At 44.9% G+C, this 19,182-nt stretch overlaps 1 protein-coding gene across 1 annotated transcript in view; it reads right to left on the bottom strand.

The window, feature by feature from the left end:
• The window catches only part of LOC311245142 (RNA polymerase II elongation factor ELL2), a 60,245-nt gene that overhangs the window by 19,461 nt on the left and 21,602 nt on the right, over positions 1–19,182 (bottom strand). Inside the window, exons 3-6 of the mRNA XM_084334938.1 lie at positions 15,771–15,898; positions 14,380–14,534; positions 3,097–3,338; positions 1,472–1,596 (exon numbers count right to left, since the gene is read on the bottom strand). Coding sequence (XP_084191064.1) covers positions 1,472–1,596; positions 3,097–3,338; positions 14,380–14,534; positions 15,771–15,898 — 650 coding nt within the window. The remainder of the gene's footprint in view (positions 1–1,471; positions 1,597–3,096; positions 3,339–14,379; positions 14,535–15,770; positions 15,899–19,182) is intronic.

Below are 19,182 nucleotides of genomic sequence, written 5' to 3'. Positions count from 1 at the left end.
GTATTTCGCCAGACGTATTCCTACGCGGAACCGGGGCTTGCCACGACATGTTGGGCGGCACGATTGAACTTGAACCTAGGGGTATGGCAACCTGGCGCCAGGTTCTCGTCCAATGGTAGAATGAAACTATTATGGGCTGTTTAGTAGACTAAAGGGATATTCAGTGCATATTGTACAAGGAATATACAGGGGATATCAGACGATATACAAACACTATTTAAATATATATATATAAATAAATATATATATTCGGTTTAATCTGATCCTTCACAACAGTAGGCGATACTGCCACCTGGTTGGATTCGATCGTCATTGCAATTCCAACGTAGACAGCTGTGCCAGGGAGACCCAGGCAGCTCCGAGTGAGTGTTTAGAACAGGGATCAAAGGAAAAAGATCAAAGGAACTAAAAATGAGAGATCTCATTTTTGGTGCTCAAGCGTTGGCGACGAAACACGAGATTATTCGTTTTTGGCGCCCAATGAGTTAAGCCAGGGGCGACAGTGGCTCAGGAGAGCAGACCATCATTAAAACTGCAATGAAATTGATGATAATCTACCCGAGTGGATTCGCCCATACGATCCATGCGGACAAGCCGTTTTCTAACCGTCACGCTTTGCCTCGGCTTGTAACACGCGGCAGCATTCCTTTGCCAATCTCTGACTCATCAGCTGACAGAGCGGGCCGCTCCCCTCTCCTCTCCGCGAACACTTGAATGGCACCCCCCCCCCGTCTGTAGTGTGGTGGTGAAAGGGTTAACCTTCTGTAGTGAAAGGGTTCATTCCCACACCGATTCCCCCCGGAGCCGACGTGGCTGGAGGGCCAGTGAATGCCTCCAGTTCATTCCACAGGAAGAAAAAAGCCTCTCATATCTAGGATTATTATTAGCTGTCCTAACTGTTGTGTCAACAACGTTTCCAAGTCGCACAAGGACAAGAAAACGATCCCGTCTGTGTGATATAGTTTTTTGCGTGATGAATCACGAATAGGACCCGCTGTCCCGAGAATATCACAGGCGGTCTTGGCCTACGGTTTTTGCGGGTTTGCTTGGCAGTTATGGGTATAAACGCTCATAACTCTAATGTAGTTTACATTGTGAAAAGATAGTGCGGGGAGAAGCCACGGACTGGGAACACCACGGCTTTCATTTACACAAGATCACAGGCATCACAAGAATGCAAACGGTCCCTCGGAGTGTTAGCACAAGAAAGAACAAGCGGCGGATATGAATGATAGTGTTATGGGTCAAGAGCAGGGCCGGCCCGTGGGTCTGTTGGGCCCTAATACTCGTAGTATTATATATATATATATATTTTTTTTTAAATAATAATAATACATTTATTTATTTTTTACTATGAGTGCCCCCCACCCCCCCCCTTTCGGGGCCCTAGGCGACCACCTGTATGGCCTGTAGGACGGGACGGCCCTGGTCAAGAGACTGAGAGACTGGGGACAGTGCGGACTCCACCCACCTGGCCAGAAGCCGATGAATGAGCTGCTTCTCCTCCTCCAAGTAGCCGGGCCAGTCCCTCTGGACGTGCCTGTAGAACTCCTCCTTCAGAGTGAAGCCGTGGTCCTTGGGGTTCAGCTTGGCGATCTGGAAAACAACGGCCCCCGAAAAAGGTTTGCAAACTCACGGGGCGAAAGGGAATTGAACGCAACAGACATTTGACAGGGTCGTGAATCTAGCAGCGAGTGATTTTTTTTGCAGATGATTTTGTTGGAAGAGAATTGAACACTGTGTTTGGGAGAATCGTTGAGGGCTTCTTGCAATAAGGGGCGGGACCTGATGAGCATCTTGCTTCTTCTTATTCCTTTTCGGACAAAATACTGTTTTGTTTTTTATTTTATCTTGCTTTATTATAATTGTTTCATATCACAGCAAATTATCTTTGTATTTTTACATTGTTATTTCTTGATTATATTTATTGTTCGAAATAAACTATTCATTCGTTCATTCATTCATTTATTCATTCATTCAATGGTTGTAAAAACATCATGTGATATAAACCCTCAACTTGAATTTGATTAAGACCAGATATTTTACCCGTCAGTGAGAGCCGGCTCATAGATGTGTTTCTTGTTTATAAACATACCGTGTTTGAGCCAATCAGCAATACCAACTAAGTCACGTGACTAAGTTGCCTCGGACCTGTGCGAGCTGCTGCGCTAAAAAAGTAGGACGGGCTCTATGGAGAAACAATGACACTCCCCTGACTAAAAATAGTTTCAAACGAAAACGTTTGCCAAATCAGCATGGCTGTGAGTGTGAGTCTTTCGCCTTTTACACATCTAGTTTTGACATGGATTGATTGTTTAGATCGCTAGCATGGCTAACGAATGCAAATATATTGTAGTCTGCCCCGTTGTTCTGACCAGGATTACGTTCCTTTCTGCCTCCTTGATGCGCGAGCACAATGAGTCTGACGTGGACGAGAAACACATCTATAGCCACTGCTGAACCATGTGTGCTGACTAGACGCTCTTATGCTGTAACCAAACTCTATCCAGCGATACGTCTCACACCACCTTCCGTTTCTGAGAGCCCAGCTGGAGACACCCCTCCCCTCGCCTGTCAAAACACAGTCCTTCCCTCTAAAGATAATGAAAGCGCAGCCCTGATTACAGCCAATCTCCCCCTCCCGATTGGCTGCAGTGGGACTCTCAAACAGGAAATGCGTCTAGAAAATAAACTCGCCAGAGATCACAACTTGAGATCGACAGTTTGGCTGCACGATGGCGGGCTGTAAACTGAGTCATTACCCATTATCAAAAGCAACCGCCGTGAGGGACTGTTTTATCTGTCAAATTTGAAACCTAACAGTAATATCAACTGACTCTAAATGTACTGTAGCTGAAGCTCAGCACGGGCCACTTTCAAAAGACTCTCCATGCTTTTTCAAATGTTTCTGAAGTGAAGATCATTACTACGACTCCATCATAATAGATCATATGATACATACAAATACAATACAATACAATGCCTGATGCCTCATGTGCACCGTTTTTCAAACATTTATTTGTCCCTTTTTCATGACTTTCCTCCATATAGTCACCAGCAAACACTATCTATCCAGCAACATGCCACAGGACTCACCTCATCCAGTATGGAGGTCAGGTCGGCCTTGTCCTTGGGACTCGCCTTTTCCCTCTCCAGCCATAGCAGCAGCTCAGGTTTCCTATAGGACTTTAAGGCCAGGAGGTGAATGATGCGGTCCCTCAGGGGCCGGTGGGCCACAGGGCTGGGAGCCAGGCCCCTCTTGTTGTTGGGGGAGTGCTTGTTGCTGCTGTCCATGCCCGTCGCCAGACCCGGCTTCCTCTGGACCTTAACACATTTATCTGAGGGGGAAAACAAACACAAGGGGGTGGGGGAGAAGAGACATTTGTCTCAGTGAAACGTCACATGACCGCAGGGTTCCCGATAAGATCTGAGTAGGTTATTTTCCCCCAACCCTCCCAACGAGATGAGTGTAGATTTTAAACAAGAGATCACGTTGATTCCAGCGACTATCAATGGGGGAAACCTGTAGCTCCCGTCGGGAGTCGGTGCACTGTTTGAGGTGAGAGAGGAATGAAGGGATTACATCTGTTCTGACTGCTCGTCAAGATTCAAATAGCCGATCCCAATGTATCACTCCTGATCCCATCGTCGTCAGACCAGTTATGCAAATCAGGGGCCTGGTTTTGAAAGGTGAAAGCAGGCCTACACACAGAGAGAGACGACCCGGCGTACTTTATCCTCGTAATACATCTGGATCCTAACCATGACAGTATGCAAACAACACACCTTTGCCACGCATGACACCTCACATGGGAAATAACCTTTTTAAACAAACTGTCGTACCTTGAATAACCTCCTGTGCTCATGCAGAACCGGTAATGCCATGAGTGAACACATTCACAGGCCCGATGAATGCACACAAAAAAATATGGATATATTAATATTTATATAAATATAAATATATTTCCAACATTTTCCAACCTTCCTGATGGAGGTGCCAGAGAAAAGGTCACGGGTCACCAAAATCTATAGATTTCTTCCCTTTGGGGTCCTGAATGTGCGCAGCTCATTTGTGACAGAGGCTGGTATGTAAGTACTTATGGTCCCAAAATTATTATTATTATAAAAATTAAGGTAATCAAATGTGTTTCCTTGCAGCAGCAAGATAAGTAAAAGAAATTAGACCATTTAGATTGAAACGGCACCATGATGATTTAATTACGAGATAAATACATGAAGAAATATGTAATATCAAAAGATTGTAATTTGTACTGGAAAACTAAATACAGCCGGATACCGTTATTTCATTTATTGTAATGTGATATTTTGGCCATATCGCCCAGCCCTAACAGGAAGATCTAGCTAGATCTGACATAGATCGAAAAAATATGCAGAAAAACAAAATATTGATTAGCAGACAAAAAAAAGTGAATCGGTTGGTTGTCATTTTATAGCGCTGTGAATATAAGGTTTATCGCCGTTTTCGCCTCGGTTTTTTTCTGGGGAGCTAGATAATAGGCTAAAGGCTAGTCACGTTATATCAAATGCCATTTCTGCTGTATATATACGAATGAAATAAAACAAACTGCGTAGCAGAGCATCTATGGATGAAATGGGGGCGGCGGGGAGCGCCGATTACTATTATTGATTAGCAATACAGTGTGCGTTCAATATACCATTTTCACTTCTTCTTCTTTCGTGTAACGTCAGAGGTCCAACTCCGTATCTTGTAGCCATGCCAATAACTCTGGTCCCACATCAAAGAGGCTGGCTTCCGAGGGTGGTTTGTATAGGGGGCAGATGGTCAGGATGTGGTCAACAGTCTGCTCAGGGTCTCCACACTCACATGCAGCGCTGTCTGCCAGGCCCCACTTCTTTAATGATGCTTTAAAGCGACCAACCCCAGATCTTAAACGGTTCAGCAGAACCCATTGCCGGCGTGGAAGATCGTCTCCTGTGGCGCCATCTCCTGGATCCCAGATGTGGTGGTGGATACGGGTTGGCCCAGCACTCTCCCACTCTCTCTTCCAGGCTGCCGCCAGCCATCCATTTCTGGATAGGTCCTCAGTGGTGGAACGGAGCATCTCTTGTGCCACCTTGTTGTAGGGGTGGCGGGACTTGAGTCTGCTCATAGGTGCTGTTGTTGTTGTGGTGTTGTGTAGGATGTGCCAGTCATGCTTCACTGCCTTCCTTGCTAGGGCGAGAGTGGCAGCCTCTCGTCGTAGGCCAGCTGGTGCGATTCCTGCAAGGACTGGCAGCAGGAAGACGGGTGTAGCCTTCAGGCATCAGGTCGATCACGTTACGTTTTAAAACAATGTCCAATCAAGCTGTAATTTGGGGGAATAGTATCCTACCGTCAGGCCATGTGATCGCCGGCAGCATTTCGTCATTAGTCATCGGAATCTGGTAGATCGATATGTCCATTGGCTAATCATAAATCCCATTATTCCAGGCTGAAATATGCGTTCGGTAACGGGATCAAAGATGGAGGGTGTTTGTTTGGAACCGAGGCTCATATGAAACGCCCACAGACAGTGAAAATAATTTTTTTTTCAATCGCCCTCAATGATACTGCAGTGGAGCGATGGCGCCCCTAAGCGGATCTGGCCAGTATTGCATGTTTAGAAAATCAAATATGTGGGTAGGTCCTGCAAGTTGATCGCGGACATTAATAGCGTTATTAATATGGAATAAAACAATAACAACTCGCCACGAGTTAACTCGTGGCTCTGGTCCTCAACGGGTGGAATCGAAACACGTATATATACGTGGACGGTCCACATAGTGTTAAGAGTAGCTGAGCCACTGCAGCTGTGTAAACAAGGGAGTGACGAAAAGTGTGGCTTTTAAAATGCTGTTATTAATGAACTCAAGTTTTTCTTATTGGGATTTAATGACAGAAAGAAGATCCTTAAATGTGATTTCAATACAACTTTGGGATATTTGTAATGGGTGACCGTGTGTGTGTGTTTGGGTACAGACTACAGACTATTCTTTGCTACGTGATCCAGACCCTAGCTGCTTGTGTTTGCCATTGTTCATTAAGGTTTTTGGTCAGTATTTAACCATGGGTTTTACTTTCACAAGTAAAACAAGTCCAAGTCCATGATCTCCAATAAAGGGGTGATAGCATGCGGGTTAAGTGATCATTATATGATTTTCTGTACCCGCAAAAAGCTAAAACAAAAGGCCGGCTGTCACAAAACAGTCACATCTAGGGACCTCAAAACCTACTCTAGAGAGGCCTTTAACCAAGAACTGGAGAGCATGGACTGGTCAGATGAACTGGTACACAGGTTGAAGAAACATGGCTTAGATTCAAAACCAAATTCACAACAATACTCAACAACATGGCACCCCTAAGAACCACCAGGGTTAAAAATCGCGCTGAGCCATGGATGCACACTGAAATACTGGCCGCTATGAAAACCAGAGACAAAAAATGCTCTGAACTTCATAAAAGTCAGACAAAGCTTTCTAAAAGCTCAAACAGTGAACTCCAAGCCCACGTGGTTGAACAAAAAATTCAAAGAAACAGACTAAGAAATGACGTAATTTGTAAACACCATGATCAAAACCGCAAAAAAGAAAATTCATCAATGACAAAACTGAGGAAAACAAAAACAAACCATGTGAACTTTGAAAATTACTCAATAATCAACTAGGCTGAAGTAAAACACTTAAAACCAGATTCTCAAACATAACCATAAAGACGGACAACACGTTAATCACAGACAAGCTGGATGTAGCCAATTACTTAAACATCTTCTTCACAAACATAGCCACAACACTGGTAAACAAACTACCCTCCCACTCAGGGCATTATGGGGTAGAACACATAGTAGCATACTACAAAAACCTAGGGGTCCGCAAAGACGACTTCAAACTAGAAATGGTAACAACCGATGAGGTACTAAAAAAACTGAGCGCCCTCCAACCTAACAAGGCCACTGGCCATGACAACATCTCCTCCAAATTCCTCAGAGACTCAGCAGCCGCCATCACCCCAGTCATCACACACATAATAAACCTCTCCATAAAACAGGGACACGTCCCCAAGGACTTCAAAATTGCGAGAGTGACCTCTCTGCACAAAAAGGGCAGCAAATTAGACCCAGGCAACTACTGTCTCGAATGCTGTTAGGCCATGCCTCCCACAGGCCGGCTGCAATGTGGACGAAGCCTTGCATCACGTGTCCCCTCCGGTACACGAGGAGGCAGCCATCGCATCTTTTCACCTGCACAGCGCGATCTCTCAGCGGCAAGGGTCTGTGTGGGAGGGTCACGCCGCCCCCCTTGCTTCCTGATTCTGATGGGAGAAAAATTGAAAAATGGGAGAAAAAGTAGACCAAAAAAAATAACTCAGCTCTGAACTCGGCAGAATCTGCACCTGGCTCGCTGATAACAAACTATCATTACAGCTGGGTAAAACAGAGTCCATTCTCTTCGGATCAAATAACAAACTCGGCAAGACCGACGGCTTCTCAGTTACAGTGGGTGACAATATTGTCACAAGGAAAGATGAAATTACATACCTAGGTTCCATCCTAGAGGCAAATCTTTCCTGTGACAAAATGGCATCCAAGGTAATAAAAAAAGTCAACCAACAAACTAGATTCTTGTACCGGATCTCCTCTCTGGTAAACAAGAATACCCTGAAGACTCTGGCAGGAGCACTCATTCAAGGGTACTACGACTATGCTTGCACCTCATGGTACCAAAGCACCTCAAAGGCTTTGGTACCATGAGATTACAAGATTACAAACATCACAAAACAAACTGGTCAGACTTCTACTTGACCTTACCCCTAGAACCCACCTCACCCCTGCCCACTTTGACAACCTAGGATGGCTTAGAGTAGACGACAGAGTACAGCAACTTGCAATGGGCCTGGTCTACAAGATACACTATACGACTAAGGTACCCATGTACATGTCAAAATACTTCCCAAAGGTCAGTGAATACCACGACCACAACACCAGAGGAAGTTCAACAAATCATGTTAAACCCAGATTCGGCTCAAACAAGGGACTAAACACGTTTCGCAATTATACCACATCAATGTGGAACACCATACCCAAAGCTGTAAAGGAATGTGAATCCCTACCCACATTCAAAACCGCTCTTAAAGAGCATCTACGGGAGGCTGAAATTCGAAACTGGCCACCGTAAATGTCCAAACCCCCCCACCCCCACCTAATAGACAGTCTCCTCCCCACTGAATGTATATATTCTCTCCCCACCGTATGTATATTTCTCTCCCACCCACCCACCACCTCCTAATGTACAGTCCCCTCCCCATCATATGTATATACTCTGTCAGGATCTATGGGTAACAGTACTGTATATTTGAATATCGTATATGTCACAAATGTAACAGTACTAAATACCTGTATGTCATGTATGTCCCTATGCCATAAATGGCATGTAAGTTGTGTGTGTCATAAATGTCACTATGAATTGAAAATGGGGGACCCTGATGTAAACAAGACAAACGTCTTTCTCTGGTCTGCATCTCCTTAACAATTGTGTGTATTGAGCTCTACTGTATTGTACCCATTCTGCAATTTGTTAAATAAAGTTTTCATTAATTCATTCACTTCATGAATAGATTATCGCATGATTGGATTAGGCTACTTGGAATCGCGACTGCATAGTCGAACGGTAAGTAACGTTGTGCTAATGTTAGCCAACTCTCATTACATTAGTCAGTTCCCTTCTCTACACGGGGAGGGTGAATTCTATTTTGGCTATTTCAAATGTTTATAGATTGTGTAAAGAGTTGCAAGAAGGACTAGCCTATTTCTTTAAGATTGCTTTTGTGGGAGAAAAAAACTAAATGGCCCAGAAATGACATTTTTAGCTCTTCTGTGACCTATCTCAAACCCCGCCCTTTTTTCTTGATCCTCCAATCACAACTGTTGTTTTCCTCGGATCAGAGGATCAAGAAAAGAGGGCAGAGTTTGAGATAGGTCAATTAGTGTTGCCAAATCTTGCTTTAGCGAGAAAGGAGCCGGTCACATTTTACGGTCACATATGACCATTGCTTTTCGAGATATCTTCTTCTCAGTTTGGCCTGATGGTGGCACTAGAGGGACGTTCCGGGGGTCGCCAAAATCAATAGGTTTGTTCCACTAGGGGTCATGAATGTGCACAGCAAATTTGATGTCAATCCGGCCATTTCTTTTCACAATATCTTGTTCTCGGTTTGGCCTGATGGTGGCGCTAGGGGAGAGTTCATGGGGTCACCAAAATCAACCTAAAGATTCCTCTTCAGGCCTAGTTTCACATGTTTCCCCTGGCATCGCGCTAGCTTAGAAACTGATCCCACCAGACGCTTCAAAACACAGTCGTGTTAATGACACATTATCCACCATCATTTTCAGAGGGTTAAAAGTAGGCCAATAATTCCAAGGAGGAGGATGACGATGATTCCAATTTTAAGATCATGTTGATCAGTGTAAATAAACTAATATGGTAAATAAACTAGTTGTACGTGGCACCAAAGAACACTGGAGAAAACAAATTGTTTCACACAGCACCAAAAAAGGTTTCACTACGGTCCAAGAACCAATCTTTTCCCCCCCTTTTTCCCGGTGCCGTGTGGAACCTTTTCTTTCCAAAGTGTAGGGTTAGTGTCGGCTACCGCTGAGCAAACAGGGAAGCATGGAAACTAAAGTAGCTCGTACACAGAGAGGCCCTTTCTCCCTGCGGCAGCACTAATGCAGCCAGACTCTCAGCTAGGCGCGCAGGGCACGCTGGTGCTTATAGATATCTGCCGGCCATAATCTCATTACAACTTTAAGCCATACTTTGAAGGTTGCTATAGGACGAAGACGCAAAGCCCGGTATCATATGGCTACTGCGCTACATATGAGAACAGACAGTTAGGGTGTCTGAAACCATACAGGTATACCAAGATGGCGGGAGAACCTGCACATAGTCCTTTACTATATCTATATCTGTAGTGTACATATCCTACTGTTACTAGTTACTGCTGGCCAGTAGTAGTCATACTGTCTCTATTTATATAATACAACTGCACTACACTCTGTATATTTTATACCCAGTTTAATCACCTGTACATTATATATTGCTGTTGCACTTTACTGCTACATTTACACTCTGGTAGGATGCCAAACTTCTTTTCGTTGTACTGTACTGTACTGTACTTTCTGTCATTAAATCCCAATAAGAAAACAGATTTTCACTTCTTTAAAAACAAAACAAATATATACTGTATATAGGGGGAAAACAGGTGCAAAACATACATTGAAAGGAAAAAGCAGATGTTTCTGTTGAAGAATGACGTTTGAACACATGGGTAATTAGGCAAAGAATTCTCAAGCGTAATTCCAATCTGGGGGGTTTCTAATAACTTATTCTAGTCATTCAGCTGACGCTTTTATCCAAAGCGACTTACAAATTGTGAACAACAAGTCAGCAGGAAGGGTACAACTCTGGCAGGTAAGAGTCAGTGGTATTGTTCATCAAATAGTAACGAGTGCATAGTAGTATAGACATATTAGCATGATAGGTAGTAGTATAAATATAGTAGCACTAGCAGGGTACATAGTAGTAAAAATACAGTAAGAAGGTTAGGTTTGGCGAGAAGTCCAAATTATACTGATATGGTCCTTTAACTCGGCCCTTTTCAAACTGCAATCTTGGGTGCAAAAAAAAAGCTTCACCTACATTGACAACAATTACAGTGTTGTTGTGTTTGATATACACAGGCCAGAAATGATCAAACAATCCGGCAAGAGAGGGAGGGGGGTGCTTCTCCATAGACGTCACAGCTACCATTGTTTGAAACAGGGAAAAGGTGTTCTATGATACTTCAAGAGGTCAAAGCGTGCCAGGCTCTTCAAATTCCCCACAACAGGAACTACCGTCACCTGACAATGCTGACATTATTAGAACCAGCGCGGTGCCCGTTGAAAACATTGGCCGACAGTGGCTCAGGAGGTAGAGCGGTCGTCTGGTAAACGGAAAGGTTCCCAGTTCGATTCCCGGTTTAATTCCCACTCCTCCCGGCAGGGGAGTGATTGATTGATTGATTGAACATTTTATTAACAGATTGCAGAAAGGGTACAATACAGTACGGCTCAATACACACTCAGTGCACAGACTATTTGGGGGGCAGGGGCTCAAGCCCCCCTTCGGCCCTATCTGTGCACGCCACTGGGCCGGGCAGCATGTCAAAGTGTCCTTGAGCAAGACACTTAACCCCTAATTGCTCCCGATGAGCAGGTTGGCACCTTCCATAATTGCCTCCGCCGTCGGTGTGTGAGTGAATTTACTAAAATTGTAAAGCGCTTTTGGATAAAAGTTGCTATATAAATGCACCATTTACCATTTGCATGGCCGAGCGTGTGCTTGTTCAGAACTGGCCGATCGCTGGGAAGTGCAGCTTGCAGTTCAGAGCGTTCCTGTCTGAAGCATGTGTTGGTCGGAATGTTGTTGGGAAACCTTACGCAACCCAATCGACTTCACGCTTGACACGGCACTTACTTGGGCACTCAGAAATACACCCGCCAAGGGTGTGAATGGTAAATGGTGCATTTATATAGTTATTTTATCCAAAGCACAATTTTGTTCCTCACATTCACCCATTCACTCACACATTCACACACCGATGCCAGAGGTAACCATGCAAGGTGCCAACCTGCTTATCGGGAGCAATAGGGGTTAAGTGTCTGATATTCTTAATATAATATTTTTTTGGCTTGGTCCAGAGATGCCCCGTACCATTTGGTGACGATTGCTCAACACCTTTAGGAGCAGTAGTGGGAAAAAACAGAAAATTTGAAATGGTGGAAAATCTGTCTAGACGCAAATGGGCGTGACTTACATAGATAGATTTGTCTGCACCCACAGAATCCAGGAGAAAAAAACATTTAGTTTCTGTGAGTTAGAGGCCAAAATGTAAGGTTTATTGTTATAGCGCCACCATCTGGCCAAATGGCAACAAATTCAACACCGCACTCCCCGGGGTCCTCGGCAACACACCCACCACGCACGAAGCCGGTCGGATGAGCGCTTCTCCAGATATGCGAATTACAGACGCGCCACGTGGAGATTCCTTCCTTCATAGTTAAATGTGGGAAATTAGAATATTATCAAAGCTCATTGTGAACCTCAGAGGGATCAAAGAGTCTTTTCAATCAGCCTCATCCTCGGGGGCTCATCTCTGCACGGCCAAACAAAAGAGACTTCCAGGGGCCCATTTCAACCGTTACCCTGCTGGATAAAGACACCAGATTTTTGTCGAATTTCCTCCTCCACCGAAAACAGCCTCCGCTGCCACGTTCCAGACATGCACAGACTAGAATCGTTGTTTAAAAAGGTTATAAAAGCAGCTCGGGGAAGTTTCTCAAAGTGTCAAGGAATCTCGTCCGCAATTTAGCATACTTGTCTTGATGAAATGGTGGTGACCTACTTTGATTTAATTGAAGCTGTTTCCACTGCTGTGGGAATACTGGATGAACGAACGTTGAAATTGAAAACAGCAACTGAAATTACCTTTGGGGGGTTGTAGTCTTTCAAACAATAACCTTGTTTTAAATATATGCCAAATACGTTTTCTGACATCTCGACGCCACCAATGCCAGGCAAAGATCACATGACGACATTAATGAGCCACGAACTTGGCAAAGTCCATTTTTCATATCTGGGTTCTGAGAATCCCGAGCCAGTAAGACTGCAGGATACCATATCGTGCTGAAGCTTCCTTTATTTCAACCATACGAACCTCTGACAACCAGTCACCCGACCAAAAATATTGATGAAAGGACAGTGATATACAAGAATTCCAGGCGGTATCCTTTTATTTATTTTTTATTTCCTTTACCCGTTTCCCTCGAAATAGGCTTTTGCAATAAACTTTGGAATACCCGCTACTTTTAAATCACAGACGTTCGACTTGCAACCTACAGTATGATTGTTAGTTGGTACAGACGTGTTTGAGATGAGTGTAGCATTATAGTACCAGAATAAGACGGTCAGTCACCACAAGAGGTTGGTGTGTGTGTGTGTGTGTGTGTGTGTGTGTGTGTGTGCGCGTGTGTGTGTGTGTGTGTGTGTGTGTGTGTGTGTGTGTGTGTGTGTGTGTGTGTGTGTGTGTGTGTGTGTGTGTGTGTGTGTGTGTGTGTGTGTGTGTGTGTGTGTGTGTGTGTGTGTGTGTGTGTGTGTGTGTGTGTGTGTGTGTGTGTGTGTGAGCGCCCAGCGGCACGCATCGTATGACCCTTTCATTTCACCCACTGTCCGTGATCACGGGCCGGTTATGTGTTTACAAGACGAGGCGCTCTGTGAGCGGCTGATGGTTCTGTCCCCCAGTATCTCTCGTTCTTCCTCAAATACAGACGTGTCCGCGTGCCAGCTACAGTTAACAGGATCGCGTGGCGCTTACTGTTAACGGTCGTGTTGTCGATGTTGTGTCCTACACGCGCGCGCGGCAGCACATCCGCTCGTAAAAATATCATCTGCGCAAACGTGCCAATTCACAAGTCCTCCAAAGGTAATGAATCTTCAGGTCTAACTAAATAAATAAATAGATGAATAGAGACTCGCACGCAACCTGGAACATACCCTCATCTTGCACCTTGTTGCCCATATGACCATGACAGAGTTAATTATATTGTTATATTGTTTACACTGCCTTTTTTAATTCTATTTAAATCTTTACTTCTCAATCTCCCCTGTACCATAATTCTATGACCTGTAGTACCATGTATTTTACTACCTGTACCTCCCCTCCCCCCTCCCCCCATGCTGCTATGATGGTTGAATTTCCCCAAGTGGATCAATAAAGGAATATCTTATCTTATCACAAAAAAACCTTTGGGTAAAAAGTAGTAGGCAGTGAAAGAAAAAGGTGTTATGTCAGACCTCCAGTATTAAAAAAGGTTAATTCTACAGCCTTCTCTTTATACGATAAGGTGTAAATTATCCAAGATTTCATCAGATGAAAACGAATCCAATCGCAGCCACCGTAATTATACTCTTAGGCCAAAACTTCATCCGCCCAGCAGGAGCCTTGTTAGCGCATACTTCTGGCAAACTCAATCACATTAATGGCGCTAGCAGGCGGGCTGGCACGGTGCCTGAGCAATCTGGTCCAAACGAAGGGAAAACGAGGAGAGAGAAAAAGAGGCATCCCCCAAGCATTAATAATTGCAACCCTGTGCTTTTGATCAATTATGTGATAACTTCCACGCCATATGACGATCCTCGGCAGGATGCGGTGGCGAGAGGCGGCGATTTGGACACTCCGTAGGAACGTAGAAAACACCTTGGTTATCTGACTTCGATCCCTACCCTGGTCGACGGAACGGAGTGAGGTCGGAGAGTGGGGTAAAAAAATTAAACAGGACTTACTTGGCCCTGGTTTGATTTCAATGGCTGAGCGGCTCCAGATGTCTTTCTCCACCTGAGACATGCGCTCCCGGGTCATCTGGTAGGAGTCGTCCGTGGCACACACCGTGATCTTGTCCTGAATACTGCCCTGGCCCTCCAGGTGCTCCCGGCCCTCCCTTTTTTGGAGAGAGGAGAGGAGTCAGCGACAAGTCACTCTGCGAAATATCAACCGTAACTCAATTCGCAGGTCATTTACACACAAAAACAACTCTCGAGAGCGTCTTAGTAAAGTTGCAAAACGTGGTTTGGTTCGTCACACACACACACGTGACCGGTTCTGTGAGTTGTGTCTACATTGCTCATTCCAATCCTATGTTAAGGCATCGCTATGTGCAACAAGTGAGGGATTGTCGAGGCCACAAGGCCTCCACTGAGCTGCAGGGCAAATAAAGCAGTACTAATGTAACCCTGTGATCGACCTTTTGACCCCGCATGGCCACAAATACTACCTCAGTGTTCTCTGTTATTCCCGGTGACACGTTTGAGGTCACTTGTGCCATTGTGGATTTCGCCAGTCCGTACACTGAGTCAGGCCGTGGCTGTGACAACTTGTGAACTTGTAACCCTCTGTTGTTGTCACCAGTGGTGTAAAGTATTTCTACTCAAGTACTGTACTTCATCTCAACTGTACAATTTTGAACTGCTTGTACTTTACGTGAGTATTTTCATTTTAGGGAACTTTATACTTTTACTCCACTACATTCCAAAGGAATTATTGTACTTTTTTACTCCACTACATTTATCTGAACCCATCAGTTATTGGTTACTTTGAAGAAGAGGATCTTGCATAGAAAACATGGCAAAATGTATGAAGATTATATACATATGTACTTGAAATACATTTGAAGCCTGTGAACTTCAAGATGACATAATCAGAGCAGCATAACTGGACCACACACCACTTTAACATAACCTTTAATCAGAGCAGCATAACTGGACCACATACCACTATAACATAATCTTTAGAGGTCAATGGATCGAGGATTAAACGCTCCCAAGCACTGGAATATACAAACATCATGTAGAATGCATACTTTTACTTTAGATACTTAAGTACATTCAATAGAAAATACCTCTCTACTTTTACTCAAGTAGAATTTTAATTGGAGGACTTTTACTTTTACCAGAGTACTCATTTATCTGGGTATTTCTACTTTCACTTAAGTAAAGGAACTGTGTACTTCTTCCACCACTGGTTGTGGCCGCTGCAGGTCACATGGGGGTACGGGCTAGAGAGGGGGCAGTGTTTCTATTTATAAAAAAAAATGTACAAGCCTCCACGGTCTCCCAGCCTGAACATCCAATTTGCCTACGTGAGTTCCATCCCGTGGCCGGCTGTGATACATGCTTACCCTGAGACATACTGGTGAATGCAGTCGAAGCTGGCCTGAGGTTTGTCCTTGCTGTCGCTGGATAGGTAGAAGGAGAAGACCCTGAGTGTATCGGGGGCCTCGGGGGCCGGCGCAGGAATCTTAATGTACTGCAGGAGAGAGAACAACAGGAACGACATTGTTAGGGAAATCGTTAGGGACACCATTTGGAAAACGCTAAATGTCATCACGTACAATGTCGCATGATCAAGTCGAACCGTAGGTTCACACTTAATGGGGAATGGAAAAATTTATATATTATTTAGGGGGTAATACAACATGTTATATAAATAGCCTGCAATGTACTCATGCGTGCACATTCACAGACACTATGCTTGAAGGCCTCTTGGGGAGAGTGTCATCAAGTATTGGATTCATCATATTATTGCAAATGTACACCATTGAAATGCATGCATGAACATAAGGGTGTTGTTTCTTTGCTAGCTTTCCGTTGAGCCTTCCAGATAAACATTTTTTTATCTGCGAATCAGTCGCAAAAATATAATATAATAAAATATAATTATAATAATATTGAAACATGATCATGATTCTACCAAGCTGCAAGGTTTTAGGTTGGATAGTGAACTACGTGCAGAATCAAACATACTCGTTTATTCATTCCTGTTGCTTTTTCATCACAGGGATAAGACTCCAAGAAACCAAATCATAAAATGTTTGTCAAGAATAATGTCAAATTCGGTCTGACTTTCGGTTTATAGTTTGCCAGAATATAAATAAAGCCTACAAATGATGCATTGATTGTGCACATGGCGTAACTTCATATGACTTTCTTTTTATCAGCTATTATACAACGTTCCTCCGTCACTTAAAACTTAATGTTATGTCCAAACAGATAGGCTTCATTAGGCTGCACTTGCTGTTCTAAAAACCCGCCCTGGTAGGAAACACAAGTCTCACAGTGCTGTCATGGGAAAAGGTACACTGTCTTCTTTTAATCTGATGAAGCGAAGCAAATCAAATCATGGTCCTTAAATACCGGCCGTCGTACCAGATGTCCGCATTCCGGACCGAATTCACCTTTCCGTTCCTCCGATGGGCCCATTTGTGACAGTATGAGAGTAAATACAGCATTAGCGGTGATGAGCAAACCAGCTTCCATCAAGAGCCAATTTGAGAGAGAGAGAGCCTCATTAATCATCAACCTATGGCAATATAAAATATTCTCAACACTCTGACACAGTCGTTGCAGTCGTGTTATGAGCACACGTTACCTCTCTCAGAGGAAATCAGACTAAATCTAATTACAAAGCAGAGGAAAAAATGAAGGAAACTGGATGAAGTAAGTTATTTTACTGAAACTGGACGAGAACTAAACTGAGTCCCTACTAGCCATTGTTGTTTCCCAAGCGATGACAAAAGTGACCTAAATAACACCCAATTTAAGCCAATCAGAGGCCACGGGGGACCGCCCGGGTCAGAGATGACGATGTGGCCAGCCGTCGGGATGGGAGCCTGCCTGAGAGGCCAACCGTAACCATAATATGGCTTATTGCTTTGTACCTGGTGGTGATAACCGCAAGGTTCTTATATGACAACGGTTTGGTCACAGACGTGGAAGTAAACAACCCACTGGATTGTTCATAGCGCTTAAATAGAATCCCGGTCCTGGCACATTATTATTGTCAAGGACACGGTGTCAATGTCTAGACTTTTTTCCCCCGCCTCTAAAGACCTTGTGATAACCCCGGACGCACTATTCAATATTGCGTCTAGTGATAACCTCCCCCTGTCATACACTGTCCACTGCTGCCTAGCAACCAATAAACCAGCAGGGTGCCGTCTGTCCAAAAACCTGTTACATAAAACGACCCAGAAACCTACTTACACTAAAAGGCCAATTCAACATAGAAAGTCATTAAGCAACAGCTCACACGTCTTTGAAAACACATTGGGAGACATGTCTCTTACGTAGCCCTGCAGCTGTGCTTCAGCACTGAACAAGATTCAAGAGGTTTATTCATCACATACACAAGACATAACATTTACAGGTTGTACTTTCTGCCGACACCATGTCCTAGATTCGGGGGGGGGGGACTCTCGCCTATCCTTAACCGTGCAGCATAGCTTACTGATTTCACTAACTGACCTACTTTACATATTTACTACACCGGTTAGTCCCTGTCACTTCCCAGGATGCGGCACGCTAACAATACCAACGGGACAAAGCATTCCGTGGTGAGCTTCCTGCTCATGTGCATCGCCCGGTGGAGGTTAAAGTGCCTCTTTTAGTTTTATCAGTGGTAAGCGATTGATTAGAAGCCGGCTGGCAGAGAGCATAGTGCCCCGCGGCAGATGTGCCAGGCAGGACTCTAGCTGTCACAAATGCCCAGTCATGCAGCAAAGCCATAAGCAGTTTTTTTTCTTTTGCACCGTGAAGCCAATGAGCGGCCCTCCTTTTCGACACCCCTCCTCCTCTCCTGAACCCCAGAACATGCCATGCACCCTACCCCCCATCAGCCTCCATCAGCCCTCTCTCTCTCTCTCTCTCTCCGACACACAGCCCACCCATATCAACACAAGGCCAGGGACACTTGAGACATTAAACTGACCATTAATTCTGACCTATTTATGTCCAGCTCCGCTCGCATGAAGCGGTGAGGCAGGATCCCGCGAATGGCCGCCTTTTTGTTTCCGCTAATTAACCGCGATCAGCCCAAAAAAGCATCAAAGCCACTAGGGCCAAGAGAGGAGCCGTGTCCTCGGGACCTATTACTTCAAGACACTGCATGCTAAAGTGGTAGCCGCTTTGACCAAAATTAGAAGCAACAAGTCATTAAAAAGAGGCTTGCGAGAAGTAGGTCAAGGCATGTAAGCGTTGCGACGGGGGGTGGAATGATCTGCGCTTTTAAGACCAAAACGCAGCTGAACCCTTTACCCTCGAGGATACGGCTAGCTTTTCCCATAGTGGCACCCCCCGCCGAACCCCTGACGCACCCCGCTTACCCAACCCCCCACGCTGTCACCGCATCATCCCCTCCCACGGCCTTAGCCGGGGCGGCGAGAGCCTCCTCCTCCTCCAGCCGAGCGTTAAGATCCGCCCGTCACCCCCTGTCCCCATCGTCGCCACCATGCTCGCTTCACATTCTAATTCTAATCAATGTCGCTCGGGTCAAGACCGCTCAGAGGTCGTCACCGCTAGAGACTCACTCCTTTCCATCCCCGTCTTTAGAACCATATGTCACTTAACCCGTTGGTTCCCAGCTCCCGGCTCGTACTGCAGAGAGAGCGTGTCCCCCGGGGCCCTGTCTCCTGCGCCCTGGGATGACTGATCGTGGCCCCTGTAGGGCTGGGATTGAAGGTCCTGAAAACACGAGCTACTCCACCTAAAAAGGATTTGTCTGAGGGTTTCTTTAACTATGTGTCGGGGACCCGA

The sequence above is a fragment of the Notolepis coatsorum genome (assembly GCF_963971535.1).
Source record: "Notolepis coatsorum genome assembly, chromosome: 18".
Classification (NCBI taxonomy): Eukaryota; Metazoa; Chordata; class Actinopteri; order Aulopiformes; family Paralepididae; genus Notolepis; species Notolepis coatsorum.
This window is presented reverse-complemented; position numbering and strand designations above follow the sequence as displayed.